This window comes from Pogoniulus pusillus, chromosome 2 (genome assembly GCF_015220805.1).
Source record: "Pogoniulus pusillus isolate bPogPus1 chromosome 2, bPogPus1.pri, whole genome shotgun sequence".
Lineage (NCBI taxonomy): Eukaryota > Metazoa > Chordata > Aves > Piciformes > Lybiidae > Pogoniulus > Pogoniulus pusillus.
This window is the reverse complement of record NC_087265.1, coordinates 5,859,317-5,875,270: the sequence shown is the minus strand read 5'-3', so window position 1 is coordinate 5,875,270 and position 15,954 is coordinate 5,859,317. Positions and strand designations below refer to the sequence as shown.

The 15,954-nt window shown below is 46.2% G+C and overlaps 1 protein-coding gene across 1 annotated transcript in view; it reads left to right on the top strand.

The window, feature by feature from the left end:
* NEB (nebulin) overlaps positions 1 to 15,954 on the top strand; it is a 218,009-nt gene that overhangs the window by 40,296 nt on the left and 161,759 nt on the right. Inside the window, exons 21-30 of the mRNA XM_064154908.1 lie at positions 421 to 525; positions 2,529 to 2,636; positions 5,111 to 5,422; positions 6,155 to 6,361; positions 7,916 to 8,020; positions 8,164 to 8,271; positions 8,952 to 9,263; positions 10,126 to 10,332; positions 12,230 to 12,334; positions 15,417 to 15,524. Of these exons, the coding sequence (XP_064010978.1) occupies positions 421 to 525; positions 2,529 to 2,636; positions 5,111 to 5,422; positions 6,155 to 6,361; positions 7,916 to 8,020; positions 8,164 to 8,271; positions 8,952 to 9,263; positions 10,126 to 10,332; positions 12,230 to 12,334; positions 15,417 to 15,524 (1,677 nt within the window). The remainder of the gene's footprint in view (positions 1 to 420; positions 526 to 2,528; positions 2,637 to 5,110; positions 5,423 to 6,154; positions 6,362 to 7,915; positions 8,021 to 8,163; positions 8,272 to 8,951; positions 9,264 to 10,125; positions 10,333 to 12,229; positions 12,335 to 15,416; positions 15,525 to 15,954) is intronic.

The window sequence follows — 15,954 nt, the reverse complement described above, 5'->3', positions numbered from 1 at the left end:
ACTCTATGCCTTTGTAAAAAGTCCCTCTCCAGCTACCCTGTAGCCCCTTCAAATCCTGGAAGGCTGCTGTAAGGTCTTTCTAGAGCCTTCTCTTCTCCAGGCTGAACAAGCCCAGTTCTCTCAGCCTGGTCTCACAGCAGAACTCTGCCAGCATTGCTGTGGCCTCCACTGGTCCTGTTCCAACCTGTGCTGTGCTGAGGACTCCAGAGCTGGCCTGAGCACAGCAGAGGGGCAGAATCCCCTCCTTGCTGCTGGGGATCAGCCCAGGACACAGCTGGGGCTGTGCTGGCAATGCACATTGATAGCTCATGTTGAACTTTTCATCAACCAGCACCCTCAAGTCTTCTCTGTAATGTCTCTGTTTGTCATTATGACCAACCTTGTGCTTGTCAACAACAATTTGCTTCTTATTCTTTGCAGATAGCATATAAGAAAGAGGGTGAAAAAGTAAAGCACAAATACACCCTGGATCCTGATGTTCCTCAGTTTATCCAAGCCAGAGTCAACGCCATCAATCTGAGTGATGTAAGCATAGCACCAACAGTTTGTTTTCCAGGATATCTTTGTCTGTCACTTCCTTAACAGAACAAATTAACCTCTGTTTCTTCATGCTGTGGTGCTGAATTTAGAAATGCACAAGCTGTGAATTCAGCTAAACTTTTACTTCCAGGAGGCAGTTAGTCTGGTGCTTCTTAAGCACCTTTTAATGCTGTCTGATCATAGAATCATAGAATCATAGAATCAAGCAGGTTGGAAGAGACCTCCAAGATCATCCAGTCCAACCTAGCACCCAGCCCTAACCAATCAACTAGACCATGGCACTAAGTGCCTCACCCAGGCTTTGCTTGAAGACCCCCAGGGACGGTGCCTCCACCACCTCCCTGGGCAGCCCATTCCAATGCCAATCACTCTCTCTGTGAAGAACTTCCTCCTAACATCCAGCCTATACCTACCCTGGCACAACTTGAGACTGTGTCCCCTTGTTCTATTGCTGGTTACCTGGGAGAAGAGGCCACCCCCCACCTGGCTACAATGTCCCTTCAGGTAGTTGTAGACAGTAATAAGATCACCCCTGAGCCTCCTCTTCTCCAGGCTAAACAGGCCCAGCTCCCTCAACCTCTCCTCATAGGATTTGTGCTCCAGGCCCCTCACCAGCTTTGTTGCCCTTCTCTGGACATGTTCCAGCAACTCAACATCTTTCATGAACATCCTTCATGAACATCAGAATGAGAAACCACTATCACTTGTAACACAATTTCCACATCACCTAAAACACACTGCAGAGGCAGGCAATTCTCTGTACGTTGCTTCCTCCTACTGGCCTCTCAGAGGACATTGACTCACCCAGTGGAAAGACTGCGATGCCTTTTCCTGCCATTCCACCACTACTCTGCTTCCTTTCCACCACTCCTTGCACCCATCCAACACCCTGAGTATCTCCCTTTGTGATATTAATTTTTTTTGGTGGTATTATCAGCCCTCCAGGCACTAGATAAAAGCTGCCATCTCCTTTAGCAGCCTTGAAATACTTTTAGCCTGGCCAGACACTAACTGCTGACAAAAAACCCAGCCAGACTGATTTCCTCAGTCACTTCACAGAATCACAGAATGTTGTGGGTTGGAGAACACCTCTAAGAAAGAGTCCAACCTTCAACCCAACACCACCATGGCCATTAAACCATATCCTAAAGAGCCATGTCCATGTGGTTCTTGAACACCTCCAGAAATACTGACTCCACCACCTCCCTGGGTGGCTTCAGAGCACACAAGGCATGATTTTGGTGCCAACAGGAAAACAATTTGGAAAGCTCAGTCAAATGACAAAAGATTTTGGTTAAGGGATGGACAAAAATACCATTGAGTGAGGGGTTCCACATAAAAATTGCAAAATGTGGTTGTGGAGTCAATGATTTAGCTAGATGAGCTGAACTGACTGTCTTGGTTGGCTTCTGGGTCTTGGTGGACTGGCTTTTGGGTCTTGGTGGGCTTCTGGGTCTTGGTGGGCTGGCTTCTGGGTCGTGGTGGGCTTCTGGATCTTGGTGGGCTGGCTTCTGGGTCGTGGTGGGCTTCTGGATCTTGGTGGGCTGGCTTCTGGGTCGTGGTGGGCTTCTGGATCTTGGTGGGCTGGCTTCTGGGTCGTGGTGGGCTTCTGGATCTTGGTGGGCTGGCTTCTGGGTCGTGGTGGGCTTCTGGATCTTGGTGGGCTGGCTTCTGGGTCGTGGTGGGCTTCTGGGACTTGGTGGGCTGGCTTCTGGGTCTTGGTGGGCTGGCTTCTGGGTCTTGGTGGGCTGGCTTCTGGGTCTTGGTGGACTGGCTTCTGGGACTTGGTGGGCTGGCTTCTGGGTCTGGGCAGTAGATTTTGTTGTTGTAACATCACTAGTTTGCATGCAGGTCACTATTTCTGCCTTGCATGTGTACAAATTGAGTATTTTTATTCCTCAAATGATAACAAAAATAATATCTTAAACCTCTTTGTTGAAGTTGCTGCTCATAGCACTGCTGACTGAGACCTTTTCTGTCCTTACAAGGCTAACTACAAAGCTGACTGGAAAAAAACCCTTGCCAAAGGCTACGACCTGAAGCCAGATGCCATTCCTATTATTGCTGCAAAGGCTTCTCGAAATATAGCAAGTGATGTAAGTAGCATTTCCACCAAGTGGGCTGCACACAGCTACCACAGCACAGCTGTCTATATGCTCTGTGTGGAATGGTGCAGAGCCACTTAGAGCTGAGGACTGAAACTCTTGTGATACTATGAAGCAGCAGCTGAGTTACGTGAACCTCTGGAAGAAACTTGCTTCTTTAGAAGTGTAGCCTAATATGAGAGTGCTGCTGAGATGGGGCTCTTTGTTCTGTGGGCCTCAAGTGTTCACCAGCTCGTTTGCAAGTTCATCTGATGTAATTTCACAGAATCACAGAGTGTAAGGGGCTGGAAGGGACCTCCAAAGCTCAGCCAGTCCAACCCCCCTGCCAGAGCAGGACCTCCAAAGCTCAGCCAGTCCAACCCCCCTGCCAGAGCAGGATTTGCAAAGCTCAGCCAGTCCAACCTCCCTGCCAGAGCAGGACTTGCAAAGCTCAGCCAGTCCAACCTCCCTGCCAGAGCAGGAGCACCTAGAGCAGGTCACACAGGAACACATCCAGGCAGGTTTTGAATATCTCCAGAGAGGGAGACTCCACAACCCCCCTGGGCAGCCTGTTCCAGGGTTCTGTCACCTCCACAGGGAAAAAATTCCTCCTCATGTTTACTTGGAGCTTCCTATGCCTCAGCTTCACCCAGTGCCCCTTGTGCTGTCACTGGCATCACCCAGCAGAGCCTGGCCCCAACCTTCTACCACTCACCCTCCACATCTTTATAATCATTGCTGAGCTCACCTCTCAGTCTCCTCTTCTCCCAGCAGCACAGCCCCAGCTCCTCAATGTCTCCTCATAAGAGACATGTTCCATTCCCCTAATCATCTTTGTGGCTCTGTGCTGGACTCTCTCAAGCAGTTCTATGTCCCTCTTGAACTGAGGGCCCCAGAACTGGACACAGCACTCCAGATGCAGCTTCACCAGGGCAGAGTAGAGGGGCAAGAGAACCTCTCTTGACTGCTAACCACAGCCCTTCTAATACACCTCAGAATGGTATTGCCCCTTCTGGCCACAAGTGCACATTGCTGGCTCATGGGCAACCTCCCATCCACTAGGACCCCCAGATCCTTTTCCCCTTTGCTGCCTTCCAACAGGTCAGGTAATATGCCTGTCCTCTCTTCAACACAGAAGCACAGAATGGGTTGGCTTTGAAGGCATCTTAATAATAATCTCATTCCAACTCCCCTGCCATGAGTAGAGACACCTTCCACAGGTTGCTCAAGGCTCTGGAGCCCTATCTACCCTTCATGAGCTTTACAGAAACGTGGCTGTCTTCAGACAGCTTCCCTGAGTGGCCACAGCAAAGCTTGGTGTACTCTGACACAAGCCACGAGAGGACATTTGGAACACAGAAGTAAATCAGCTCAGTGAAGCAGAAGGCTGCAAATGATTTTCATTCCCCACCTTGAATGTGCCTCCCTCCAGTAGCTGAATATTGGGGTAGCTAATTGCTTGGTTGCCTTGGGTTTTACATGTTAGGCTGTTAATTTAAAAGATTAGATGTTCCTGAGAGTTAGAAGTCTGTGACAGTAAGTCAGAATGTGGCAATGGTGAGGGAGGGCACTGCCTGTCTAGGTTTAACTCTATACCTGGAGTCAAGACAAGCTGAGAAATCCTGCACTGCTTTCCCTTTTGTTGACCTTAAAATCCTGTGCTGCCTGGCAAACAGTTTATGAGTTTATAGAATCCCAGTCTGGTGGGGGTTGAAAGGGACCTCTGGAGATCATCCATTCCAACCCCCACTGCTAAAGCAGGGGCACCCACAGCAGCTTGCCCAGGGTTACAATGTCCAGGTGGGCTTGGAATCTCTCCAGAGAAGGAGTCTCCACAACCTCTCTGGGGAACCTGCTCCAGGGGTCCAGCACCCTCACACCAAAAAAAGTTCTCCACATTTTCAAATATAATTTCCTGAGTTCCATTTTGTGCCTTTTGGCTCTTGTCCTGGGCACCACTGACAAGAACCTGGTCCCAGCCTCTTGCTCCCCACAGGTCCTGCAGCTCTTGCTGAGCATTGATTAGGTCCCCTTTATATCTGCTCTTCTGCAGGCCCAACAGCCCCAGGGCTGTCCCTTGCTGTTGAAATCACAGAATGGTAGAGGTTGGAAGGGACTTCTGGAGATCAAGTCCAATCCTTCTACCAAGTCACATTCACCTAGAGAAGGTTACACAGGAACACCTCCAGAGGTGGAGACTCCACCACCTCTCTGGACAGCCTGTTCCAGTGCTCTGTCATGCTTAAAGAAGTCATAGAATCATAGAATCAACCAGGTTGGAAGAGACCTCCAAGATCATCCAGTCCAACCTAGCACCCAGCCCTCATGTTTAGATGGAACTTCATGTTTTAATTTCCTGCGTTCCAAAAAGTCTCATGTTAAGTTTTTGTATTCAAAATGCTGAGCTTCCATGGGTTCAGTTATCCCAGGTGTGTTTTCTTTCCTGTAGGTAAAGCTTGCTTCTCTTTCTTCTCCTGTCTCTCTAGTACAAGTACAAGCAATCCTATGAGAAAGATAAAGGCAAACAGGTTGGGTACCGCAGCCTGCAGGATGATCCCAAACTCGTGCACTACATGCACGTGGCCAAGATCCAGTCGGATCGGGAGTACAAGAAGGATTACGAAGTCACCAAGACCAAATATCACACTCCTTTGGATATGTTCAGTGTCACAGCTGCCAAGAAAGCCCAGGAAGCAGTGACCAACACTGGCTACAAGCAGCTAATTCACAACTACACGCTCCTGCCTGACTCTGTGAATCTGGAGCTATCGAGAAATGTGATGCAGCTTCAGAGCGATGTAGGTGATGAATGCCAGGAGAAGATTTAAGGCCTTAGCTGGTTGTATAGAATCATATAGAATCAGTCAGGCTTGGAAAGGACCACAAGGGTCATCTAGTTTCAACTCCCCTGCCATGGGCAGGGACACCTCACACTAGAGCAGGCTGGCCACAGCCTCATCCAGCCTGGCCTTAAACACCTCCAGGAAGGAGGCTTCCACTACCTCCCTGGGCAACCCCTTCCAGGCTCTCACTGCACTCATGGTGAAGAGCTTCTTCCTAACATCCAGTCTGAATCTACCCATTTCCAGCTTTGTTCCGTTCCCCCTAGTCCTATTGCTACCTCACAGCCTTAAAAGTCCCTCCCCATCTTTCTTGTAGTCCCCTTGAGATACTAAAAGGCCACAATAAGGTAACATCAGAGCCTTCTCCTCTCCAGACTGAACAGCCCCAACTCCCTCAGGCTCTTCTCACAGCAGAGCAGCTCCAGCCCTCTGCTCATCCTTGTGGCCCTTCCCTGGACACCTTCCAGCACATCCATATCGCTGTTGTACCAGGGGCTCCAGAACTGGATGCAGTGCTCCAGGTGGGGTCTCACCAGTGTGGAGTAGAGGAGGAGGAGGATCACTTCCTTCACCCTGCTGCCCACACTTCTCTTGCTGCAGGCTCTGGTTTTGTACTCAGCCTTTCTAATTTTCCTCATCTCATTGTGTTTGTGTTTTTCCCTTTTCCTTTCTTTTTTTTGTTCAAAGAATGTGTACAAAGCAGACTTCAATAACTGGTTGAAAGGAGTTGGTTGGATACCACTTCAGTCCCTGGATGTAGAAAAGGTCAAGAAAGCCACCCAGATCCTCAGTGAGAAGAATTATCGCCAGCACCCAGACAAGCTGAAGTTCTCCATCCCAACAGATGCAATGGAGCAGGTGCTGGCCAAGCAAAATGCCCAGACCATGAACAAGGTGAGAATTGCTGCAGGTGATGCTAACTGAGACAGAGATTGGATCTTGGTCTGACAAAATCATAGAATCACAGAATGGTAAGGATTGGGAAAGACCTCTAGAGATCATCCAGTCCAACGCTCTGCCACAGCAGGATCAGCTAGGGCAGGTCACACAGAAACACATCCAGATGGGTTTCGAAAGTCTCCAGAGAAGGAGACTCCACAACCTCTCTGGGCAGCTCTCTCCAGGCTTCCAGCACCTTCACACCAAACAAGTTTTTCCTCCTCTTCAGGTGAAATCTCATGGATTCCAGTTTGTGCTTATTGCCCCTTGTCCTGTCACTAGGTGCCACTGACAAGAGTTTTACCCCAGCCTCTTGCCTCCCAGAGGTCCTTTTACTCTTGTTGAGCACTGAGCAGATCCCCTTGGGGCTGTTCTTCTGCAGGCTCCACAGTGCCAGGTCCCTCAGCCTTTCCTCCTCACAGAGGTGCTCCAGGCCCCTCAGGATCTTTGTAGCCTCCACTGAACTCCCTCCAGTAGTTCCCTGTCTCTGTGGAACTGGGGAGGCCATTTAATGCTTTGTCTCTTAGTGCAGGAAGTATTTTTAACCAATGAGCTGAAACCTCCCTGAATTTCTGTCAGTTTTGTAGAAGCTTCTTTGAAAAGGAAATCTAAATTTAGATGAAATTTGAGTTTCCTTCCTTGAATAGAAATCTTCCAATTTGTCTGGGATACCATTGGATCCCTATTCCATACTTGCCACAGAAAGAGGATGTGTGAGATGAAAAGAATCTCTGCTGTGCATTAAATCAGGGAAGAGTGCAGAATGCAAATTCTCAGTTCCAGTATTTCTTAGCCATCAAAACATACTCTGCAGATTCCTCAAAGCTGTAAAGAGCAAGAAGAAATTTAATACTGCCACTCAGCAGTGATCTTTGTGAAGGTTATGTGAAGTGACATTTTCAGGTTATTTCTAGTGCTTATGGAGTCATAGTAAAATGATTAACTGCAAATAAGCAAACCAAAAGCAAGCTCTACCAGGAGAAGTTTAGGTTGGATATGAGGAACAATTTCATTGCTGCAATAGTGGTCAGAGATTGGAACAGGATGCCCAGGGAGGTGGTGGAGTCACCATGCCTGCAGGTGTTCAAGAAAGGTGTGGGCATGCCACTCTGGGACGTGGTTTAATGGCCATGGTGGTGTTGGATTGAAGGTTGGACTTGATGATCTTAGAGGGCTTTTCCAACCTTAATGATTCCATCTCAAGTTGCGCCAGGGTAGGTATAGGCTGGATATTAGGAAGAAGTTCTTCACAGAGAGAGTGATTGGCATTGGAATGGGCTGCCCAGGGAGGTGGTGGAGTCGCTGTCCCTGGGGGTCTTCAAGAAAAGACTGGATGAGGCACTTAGTGCCATGGTCTGGTTGATTGGATAGGGCAGGGTGCTAGGTTGGACTGGATGATCTTGGAGGTCTCTTCCAACCTGGTTGATTCTATGATTCTATTCTATGATCATTCTTTTCCTTTCTGCCTGCAAAGCCTTTCTAGTGCTAACCATTACTTTGTAACTGCAGAGACTCTACACTGATAAATGGAACAAGGAGAAGACCACTATCCATGTGATGCCAGATACTCCAGAGATTCTGCAGTCCAGAGTGAACCAGATCACCATGAGTGATGTGAGTTACATTCAGTGTCTGCTGCACAGGTCAAAAAATGGTGTAGTTTCTGTGGAAAGTTCTTTTTGGAAAGCATTTAAATTTCAGCTGTGGGATGCTTTGTTAGGTCTTTATAACGAGGTTTTTGTTCTCTTTCACGTTAGAAACTTTACAAAGCAGCATGGGAGAAAGACAAGAAGAAAGGTTATGACCTGAAGCCAGATGCTATTCCAATAAAAGCAGCCAAAGCCTCCAGAGATATTGCAAGTGATGTAAGTTTGATCTGCTGACTCTCCTCAGAGGAGCTACAGAGGCAGTCAGGACGTTTTCAGGGTGCTTTTATGAACAAGCATTTTGGCTTGTCTGTGTTTCAGTTCTGTGTATAGTGGGACAAGCCTTGGCTCTCCATTGGAGTAACAGTTGTGCTATTCTACTCTTTCTCTAGCAAGCTGTCAAGTCTTGTGTGCCTGTGTTCACCAGGCTGTTCTGTGAGATTATAGAACTGCAAAATGGTTTGGGTTGAAAGGGACCTCAAAGATTATCTATTTGCAATGCCCCTTCCATGGGCAGGGACAGCTTCCACTTGGCCAGGTTGCTCAAGGCCTCATCCAGCCTGGCCTTGAACATCTCCAGGGAGGTTGTGGAGGACAGAAGCACAGAATGTGATCTTTGATCACATTCTGTGCTTCTGTCCTCCACAACCTCCCTGGGCAACCTGTTCCAGTGTCTCCCCACCCTCACTGGAAAGAATTTCTTCCTCATCTCCAGTCAAAATCTGCTCTCATCAAGCTTCAACCCATTCCCTCCTGTCCTTTTATAGTTGACTAAAACTGAGCTTTTGTGATGAAAAAGAACTGACTTTTTTGGTATCTTTTCAGAAGTGAAATTGAACTTCATAATGCAGGGGGGGTTTGACTGAAATGTTTCTGTCCTTCCTTTTTCCTGCTGACAGTATAAATACAAACTAGCCTACGAAAAAGCCAAAGGGAAGCACATTGGGTTCCGCAGCCTTGAAGACGACCCCAAGCTGGTGCACTTCATGCAGGTGGCCAAGATGCAATCTGATCGTGAATACAAAAAGGACTATGAGAAGGCAAAGACAAATTTCCACACTCCAGTGGACATGTTCAGCGTTGTGGCAGCCAAGAAAGCACAGGAAGTGGCTACAAATACCAACTACAAGAACTTGATCCATACCTACAACGTCTTGCCAGATGCTATGAGTCTCGAGTTAGCCAAGAACATGATGCAATTGCAAAGTGATGTGAGTGAGCTACACTTCAGCCTTTCTTTGTCAATTCAGTGATGCTCAGTTTATGAAAGCATGCTGCAAGATGCAGGTCCATCTTCTTAGTGGAATTAGTTCAGTTATGTACTGAAATGTAGTAAATTAAAGGTGACCTTCAGCAGGGATAGCTGTTGTGTTTCTCTAAGACTGAAATATTTGGGCTCAGAAAGGAATCATTTATATAGAAAGTAAAATGGATTCTTTACAGACTCCATCAGGCTCTTCAGGAGCAACAGTTGTTTGCAGGCTAAGACAGGAAAAGCTTCACCTTTCGCTAAGACTTTCATCTTGTGCTTCCAAAACGACCTCTTTTTGGAAGGGGAACCCAGCTAGGCTTACTCAGAGGCTGTCTGAGGGGCTTTTTTTGTCTCAGTATAGTGATTCAAGATGATCCTCTTCTTCAGGATGGCCTTGGCTTGTAATCTCACCTGTCAAGCTATACCCATCATAAAGAGGATCTGAATGTTGTGTGAAAGATGGAATAATAAAGGCCCCACTGTAACAAATGTGTCTCACAGTATCACAGTATTATTAGGATTGGAAGAGACCTCACAGATCATCAAGTCCAACCCTTTACCACAGAGCTCAAGGCTAGACCATGGCACCAAGTGCCACGTCCAATCCTGCCTTGAACAGCCCCAGGGACAGCGACTCCACCACCTCCCCGGGCAGCCCATTCCAGTCTCCAAATAAACCTTGCATGCACCTTGATGCTGTTTGCTTCTTTTCAGAGCAAACACATTCCAAATGTAATATTAAACACAAGAAGAGCTGTCATGGGTTACAGACTTTTTGCTTTCATGCATCTGATTTTTTTTTTTTCCCTTTCTGCCTCCAGAATCAGTACAAAGCAGATTATGATGAAACCATGAAAGGTGTTGGATGGATGCCACTGGGCTCCCTAGAAGCTGAGAAGAACAAAAAGGCCATGGAGATTGTTAGTGAAAAGAAGTATCGCCAGCACCCAGACAAGCTGAAGTATTCTGTTCCTATGGATTCCATGAACATGGTCTTAGCTTTAAACAATGCTAAAATCATGGATGAGGTAAGAAAGTGATCACTAAAAGTCATTCAAGCTTGCAGAAATAAGGCACAAATTCCACTTAATTGTGTATAGTCAGTCCTCTTGTATGCATAGCTTTGGAAATCATCCAGCTTGGCAGCTAATGAACATGCCTGACTAATTGTGCTTCACCTCAATAGACCTTTGATACAGCTGAATATCCTGATGCCTCTAAGAAAAACATAGAGAGACAAACCTGGAGGTTACATTTTATTAACAAAGTTGACCCAAGGTAGCTGATTTTAGACTTCAGCAATTGAAATCTAGGGGTTGAGAGCACTGGAGTAATCTCTTTTGGAAGTAGAACTTTAACTAATGCCTGTTGCAGCAATTTTGCTACCTGATAGGGAAGTTTTTATCCTGAGAGATTTATTTAGTGATTCTCCTCCTGATCTGGTGTAATCTGCTGGTGTTCTTTAGAAGTATCTAGATTTGCTCTGCTTTTTAGTTTGATGGACCATTAGAATCTTACACACACTCTTCTCAGTTCTGTTTCCTCTAAGCACAGCTCTATTGCCTCTCTGAACTGACACTTGTTTTCCAGCAGATAAACCAATGATCTTCCACCTCTAGCAATTATTTCTGGCTTGTTTTTTTTGCTTGTGGGTTAACTTTGGTAGACAGCTAAGCACCACACAGCCACTCACTTCCTCCTCCTCCCCACGGTGGGATGGGGGAAGAGGAAAAGCAGAGTAAAACCATAAAGAACTTATGGGTCAAAATAAAAAATGTTTAATAAGTGAAAAATAAAAAAGGAAAGAAAACAAAACAAATGATGCAAGTGCAACCACTGGGCACCTCCCCTGGGCAGATTGATGCCCAGTCATTTCCCAAAGGGAAGATGTCTGACCTCTCTAACCCCTTTCTTCTCCCTTTAGTTTTGCTGATCGTGAGGTTTCATGACATGGAATATCTCCCTGATGATTTGGGTTCATCTGCCTGGTTATGTCCCCTCCCATCTCCTTGCAGACCTCCCCTTAAGTCTGTGGGGGCAGAAAGAAACAGAAGGGCTTGATAGTTGTGATGGTTTGAGTGTTACCTGTGCCCCCACACTTAAGAAAATCACCCAGACTAGACTCAGCTCATCTGGAAATTGAATGAAGGTTTATACTGACAGCTTAGCACAATGTACAAGCAGACAGTTACAATATATACAGCTAGAGACAGAAATAGACAAGGTAAAAGTAATACAGAAACACAACAGCCCTCCCAGAAACCAGAGTCTCCAGGAGGGGCTCCCAACAACCCTTCTACCTTCTTTCCACCCCTCTACCTTATCCCAGACTTTGCCTTACATGCAAGGTGAGGTTGGAGGATCAGCCAGGGGGATTAGAAAACAGAGGAATTAATTACACAGAAAGCAGGCCAGGGAGAAAAGTACAGGCACCAGCTGCAACAGGGAGCCACACTGGGTTATCTGTGTTTATGTTCCTGTTCTCACACATCTCAGCAAGCCTATGAGTGCAATACACATCACCACTGTTTCCTTTTCACAGCTTATAATCTAATTCCTCTCACTAAAACATTCCAGCTTGTCTCAAACTAGCACAGCTACTGATGTATCCCAGCCCATAAACTTCATGCTCAGGACAAAGGGGGAAGGTTTCTGAGATTGAAAGGATCTTTTGCTCCTGCTTTTGCCTGCATTTATTGTGACCACTGGACATTAACTGGACTGAGTATAACTTTGTACACTTCACGTTGGCATTGGGACTAATTTGGCTGTTCCATGAAACCCATTTCCATTCCAACCCACTGGTCTTCTTTTCCTCATTCCCCTTCTCTGCTGGGCAGGGCTCATCAAGCTACTAGGATTTAACCTTGGATTTGGGCTTAGCGTAGACAGTTGACATCTCTTGTTTCTCTTTTATCCTTCCAGCACAAGTACAAACAAGCCTGGGAAGAAGACAAAAAGAAAGTTCACATCACCCCAGATATCCCACAGATTGCTTTAGCAAAAGTGAATGCATTTAATCTGAGTGATGTAAGTACTGTTCGTAAGCCTGGGATGTAGCTCTTGGGTGTTTAATTAGGGATGAGGCAACAGCAGATGAAACTATCTCTAATTCTCAGTTTCTTACCTTGTAGTAACTTTACAAGCAAGCTACAAATTTTCCTTTTCCCCACTTCCTTCCCCAAAATTAAGTACAAAAAGCTGCCAAAGGGGGAAAAAAAGACTATAAATATATAGTCAGGTTATGACATAGAATCATAGAATGGTTTGGGTTGGAAGAGACCTCCAAAGGTCATTAGTCCTGATCATATGGGTGACTAAAATATACTGATTACTACCAAAGTAGTAGAATTTATCTATTATCCATCTTTGCTGCTGCACTTAGCATTTTATTTCCCCATCAACTATGTTTTGCACTGGATTCCAAGTTCTGACAGATTAACCCTCTACTTTTGGTCACGGATGACAGAATGGTAAAGGTTGGAAGGGACCTCTAGAGATCATTGAATCCAGCCCCACTGCTAAAGCAGGTTCACTAAGGGCAGGAAAAAATCCAGATGGGTGTTGTTAATCTCCAGAGAAGGAGACTCCACAGCCTCTCTGGGCAGCCTGCTTCAGAGCTCCAGTACCTTCACAGCAAAGGAGTTTCTCCTCCTGTTGAGACAGAACTTGCTGTGTTCCAGTTTGTGCCTATTGCCCAATGTCCTATCACAGTACACCTTTGAAAAGAGCTTAGCCTCTTCTTCTTGGCACCCAGCCCTCAGATATTTATAAACATTAATAAGATCCCCTCTCAGCTTTCTCTTCTCCAGACTAAATAGCCCCAGGTCTCTCAGTCTTTCCTCATAGGAGAGATGTTCAAGTCCCCCAGTCATTCTTGTTGGACTCTCTCCAGCAGGTCCCTGTCTCTCTTGAACTGGGAAGCCCTAAACTGGACACAGTATTCCAGGTGTAGTCTCACCAGGTGTGATGGTTTGGGTGTTTACACCCCCCCACACTTTGGAAATCACCCAGACTAGACTCAGCCAGCTCTGGAAATTGAATGAAGCTTATATTTACAGCTTAGCTCAATACACAGGCAGATATTTACAGTATATATACAGTTACAGACAGAAATATACAAGGTAAAAGGTAATACAGACACACAGCAGCCCTCCCAGAAACCTGAGTCCCCAGGAGGGGCTCCCAACCACCCTTCCAGCTTCTCCCACCCCTCTCAACTTTAGCCCAGTCCCAAGGAAGAATGGAGGTTCAGCCAGGGGGTTAGGAAGCAAAGAGGATTAATCAGAGAGATGACAGAGAGGCTAGAGAGAAGTGCAGCTCAGGCAATTCCCCAAGAAGAAGAAGTGGTGCCTTATCTATGTTTGGTTTCTTGTTCTTATACATCTCAGCAAGCCTAGGAGTGAAGTAGACAACACCCTTGTTTGTCTTTCACAGCCTGTAATCTAGTTCTTTCCACCAAAACATTCTAGCTAGCTTCAAACTAGCACACCAGGGCAGAGCAGAGGGAGAGAATCTCCCTAGACCTGCTGGGCATACTTTTCCTGATGCACCCCAGGATGCCATTGGCCCTCTTGGCCACACAGGCACATTTCTGTCCCGGGTAGTGTCACAGAGAGTTTTTCAGTAGGCAGTTGTTAAATCTCCAGATGCTGAATAATTAATAATGTATTTGCAGAGAAATAAACATACTTGTCTATTTTTAATAGCTGTCATCCTTAGAGATGTAACTTTTCACCATTGTTTTATTGTCATGCCTTTTTGTTACAGGTTTTCATCACAGAATGATTTAGGTTGGAAGGGACCTTAGAGATAATTCTGGCTGCTAGTCACAGCCTTTTAATTGGGATTTACAGCTGATATTTGTACCTCTGGTCTATAAATGTAGAAGATTATTTGTCTTGGAAGGAGGAACCACAGAATGATGCAATGGCCTAGGTTGGAACACAAACCCTATGAGGAGAGGCTGAGGGAGCTGGGGTTGTTTAGCCTGGAGAAGAGGAGGCTCAGGGCAGACCTCATTGCTGTCTACAACTACCTGAAGGGACCTTGTAGCCAGGTGGGGGTTGGGCTCTTTTCCCAGGCAAGCAGCAACAGAACAAGGGGCAGAGTCTGAAGTTGTGCCAGGGGAGGTCTAGGCTGGATGTTAGGAGGAAGTTGTTGGCAGAGAGAGTAATTGGCATTGGAATGGGCTGCCCAAGGAGGTGGTGGAGTCGCCGTGCCTGGAGGTGTTGAAGCCAAGCCTGGATGAGGCACTTAGTGCCATGGTCTAGTTGACTGGATAGGGCTGGGTGCTAGGTTGGACTGGCTGAGCTTGGAGGTCTCTTCCAACCTGGTTGATTCTATGAAATTCTATGACCTTAGAGATCATCTACTCCAACCTCTCTGACATGGGTAGAGATATCTCTCAACTAGATTTGGCTTCTCAAGGCCTCATCTAACCTGGCCTTGAATACTCCCAGGCAGGAGGCATCCACAGCCTCCCTGGCAGCCTATTCCAGAATCTCATCACTCTCATATTAAAGAGCTTCTTCCTAAGATCCAGTCTAACCCTACTTTGCCTCAGCTTCAAACCATTCCACCTTGTCCTGTCTTTAGACACCCTCATGAACAGTCCTTCTGCAGCCTTCTTGTAGGATCCCTTCAGGTATTTTAAGGACACCTCTAAGGTCCCCCTGGAGTCTTCTCCTCACCAGGCTGAACAACCCCAGCTCCCTCAGCCTATCCTCATAGCAGAAGTGGTCCAGCCCCATCTTTATGGCCCTTTTCTGGTACTGGTGTCCGAATGCTATCATTTAAATTAAAGAATGTGATTCATCTTTCTTTGTCCCTGAGTGCCTTAAACAACTGCTCAAGGAGTATAAAGAATGTGATTCATCTTTGTCCCTGAGTGCCTTAAACAACTGCTCAAGGAGTACAAAGAATGTGATTCATCTTTCTTTGTCCCTGAGTGCCTTAAACAACTGCTCAAGGAGTATAAAGAATGTGAATAGTCTGATTCAAGTCATCATATAACATTAATCAAATTATCTTCAAGTGCCTGTGCTTTAGGGGTTGGTTTTTTTTTTGTTTTGCTTTGCTTTAACGATGTTTCTTTTCTTTCTTTTCACAGAAAATGTACAGGCTGTCGTTTGAAGAAACTAGGAAGAAAGGCTATGACCTCAGGGCTGATGCTATCCCTATTAAAGCTGCCAAAGCTTCCAGGGACATTGCTAGTGATGTAAGTGCTTGAAAATGATCACTTCAGATAGTGTAAACCATGAATTTCTTGGCACAATGTTATCAACCAACTATCTGAAGTGCCTTTATTCTCTGGTTTGTAAATAACTTTGACGTATTGATGTGTGTCCTAAAACATTTTCGAGCAGGGTTAAAGAACAATTTCCCCATTAGAAAGGTTAGAAAGGTTAAGGAGATGCTTGGTGTGATGGTGCTTGGACGCTGTGTAGATGTGCGTTGTGTTTTTGTAGTTTAGACAAACTGGTCAGAGATCAGCCTCAGAAGTATCTGAGAAGAGCAGATCAGGACTTAAACTGTACCACTGCAGTAAAAGGAATTTGTTCTTTTCCTGAAAGCCCCATTACGTTTCTTGATGCTGATTGCTTCTGGAATCAGAACCATTCACAACTCCTTTGTGTACCTATGGTGTG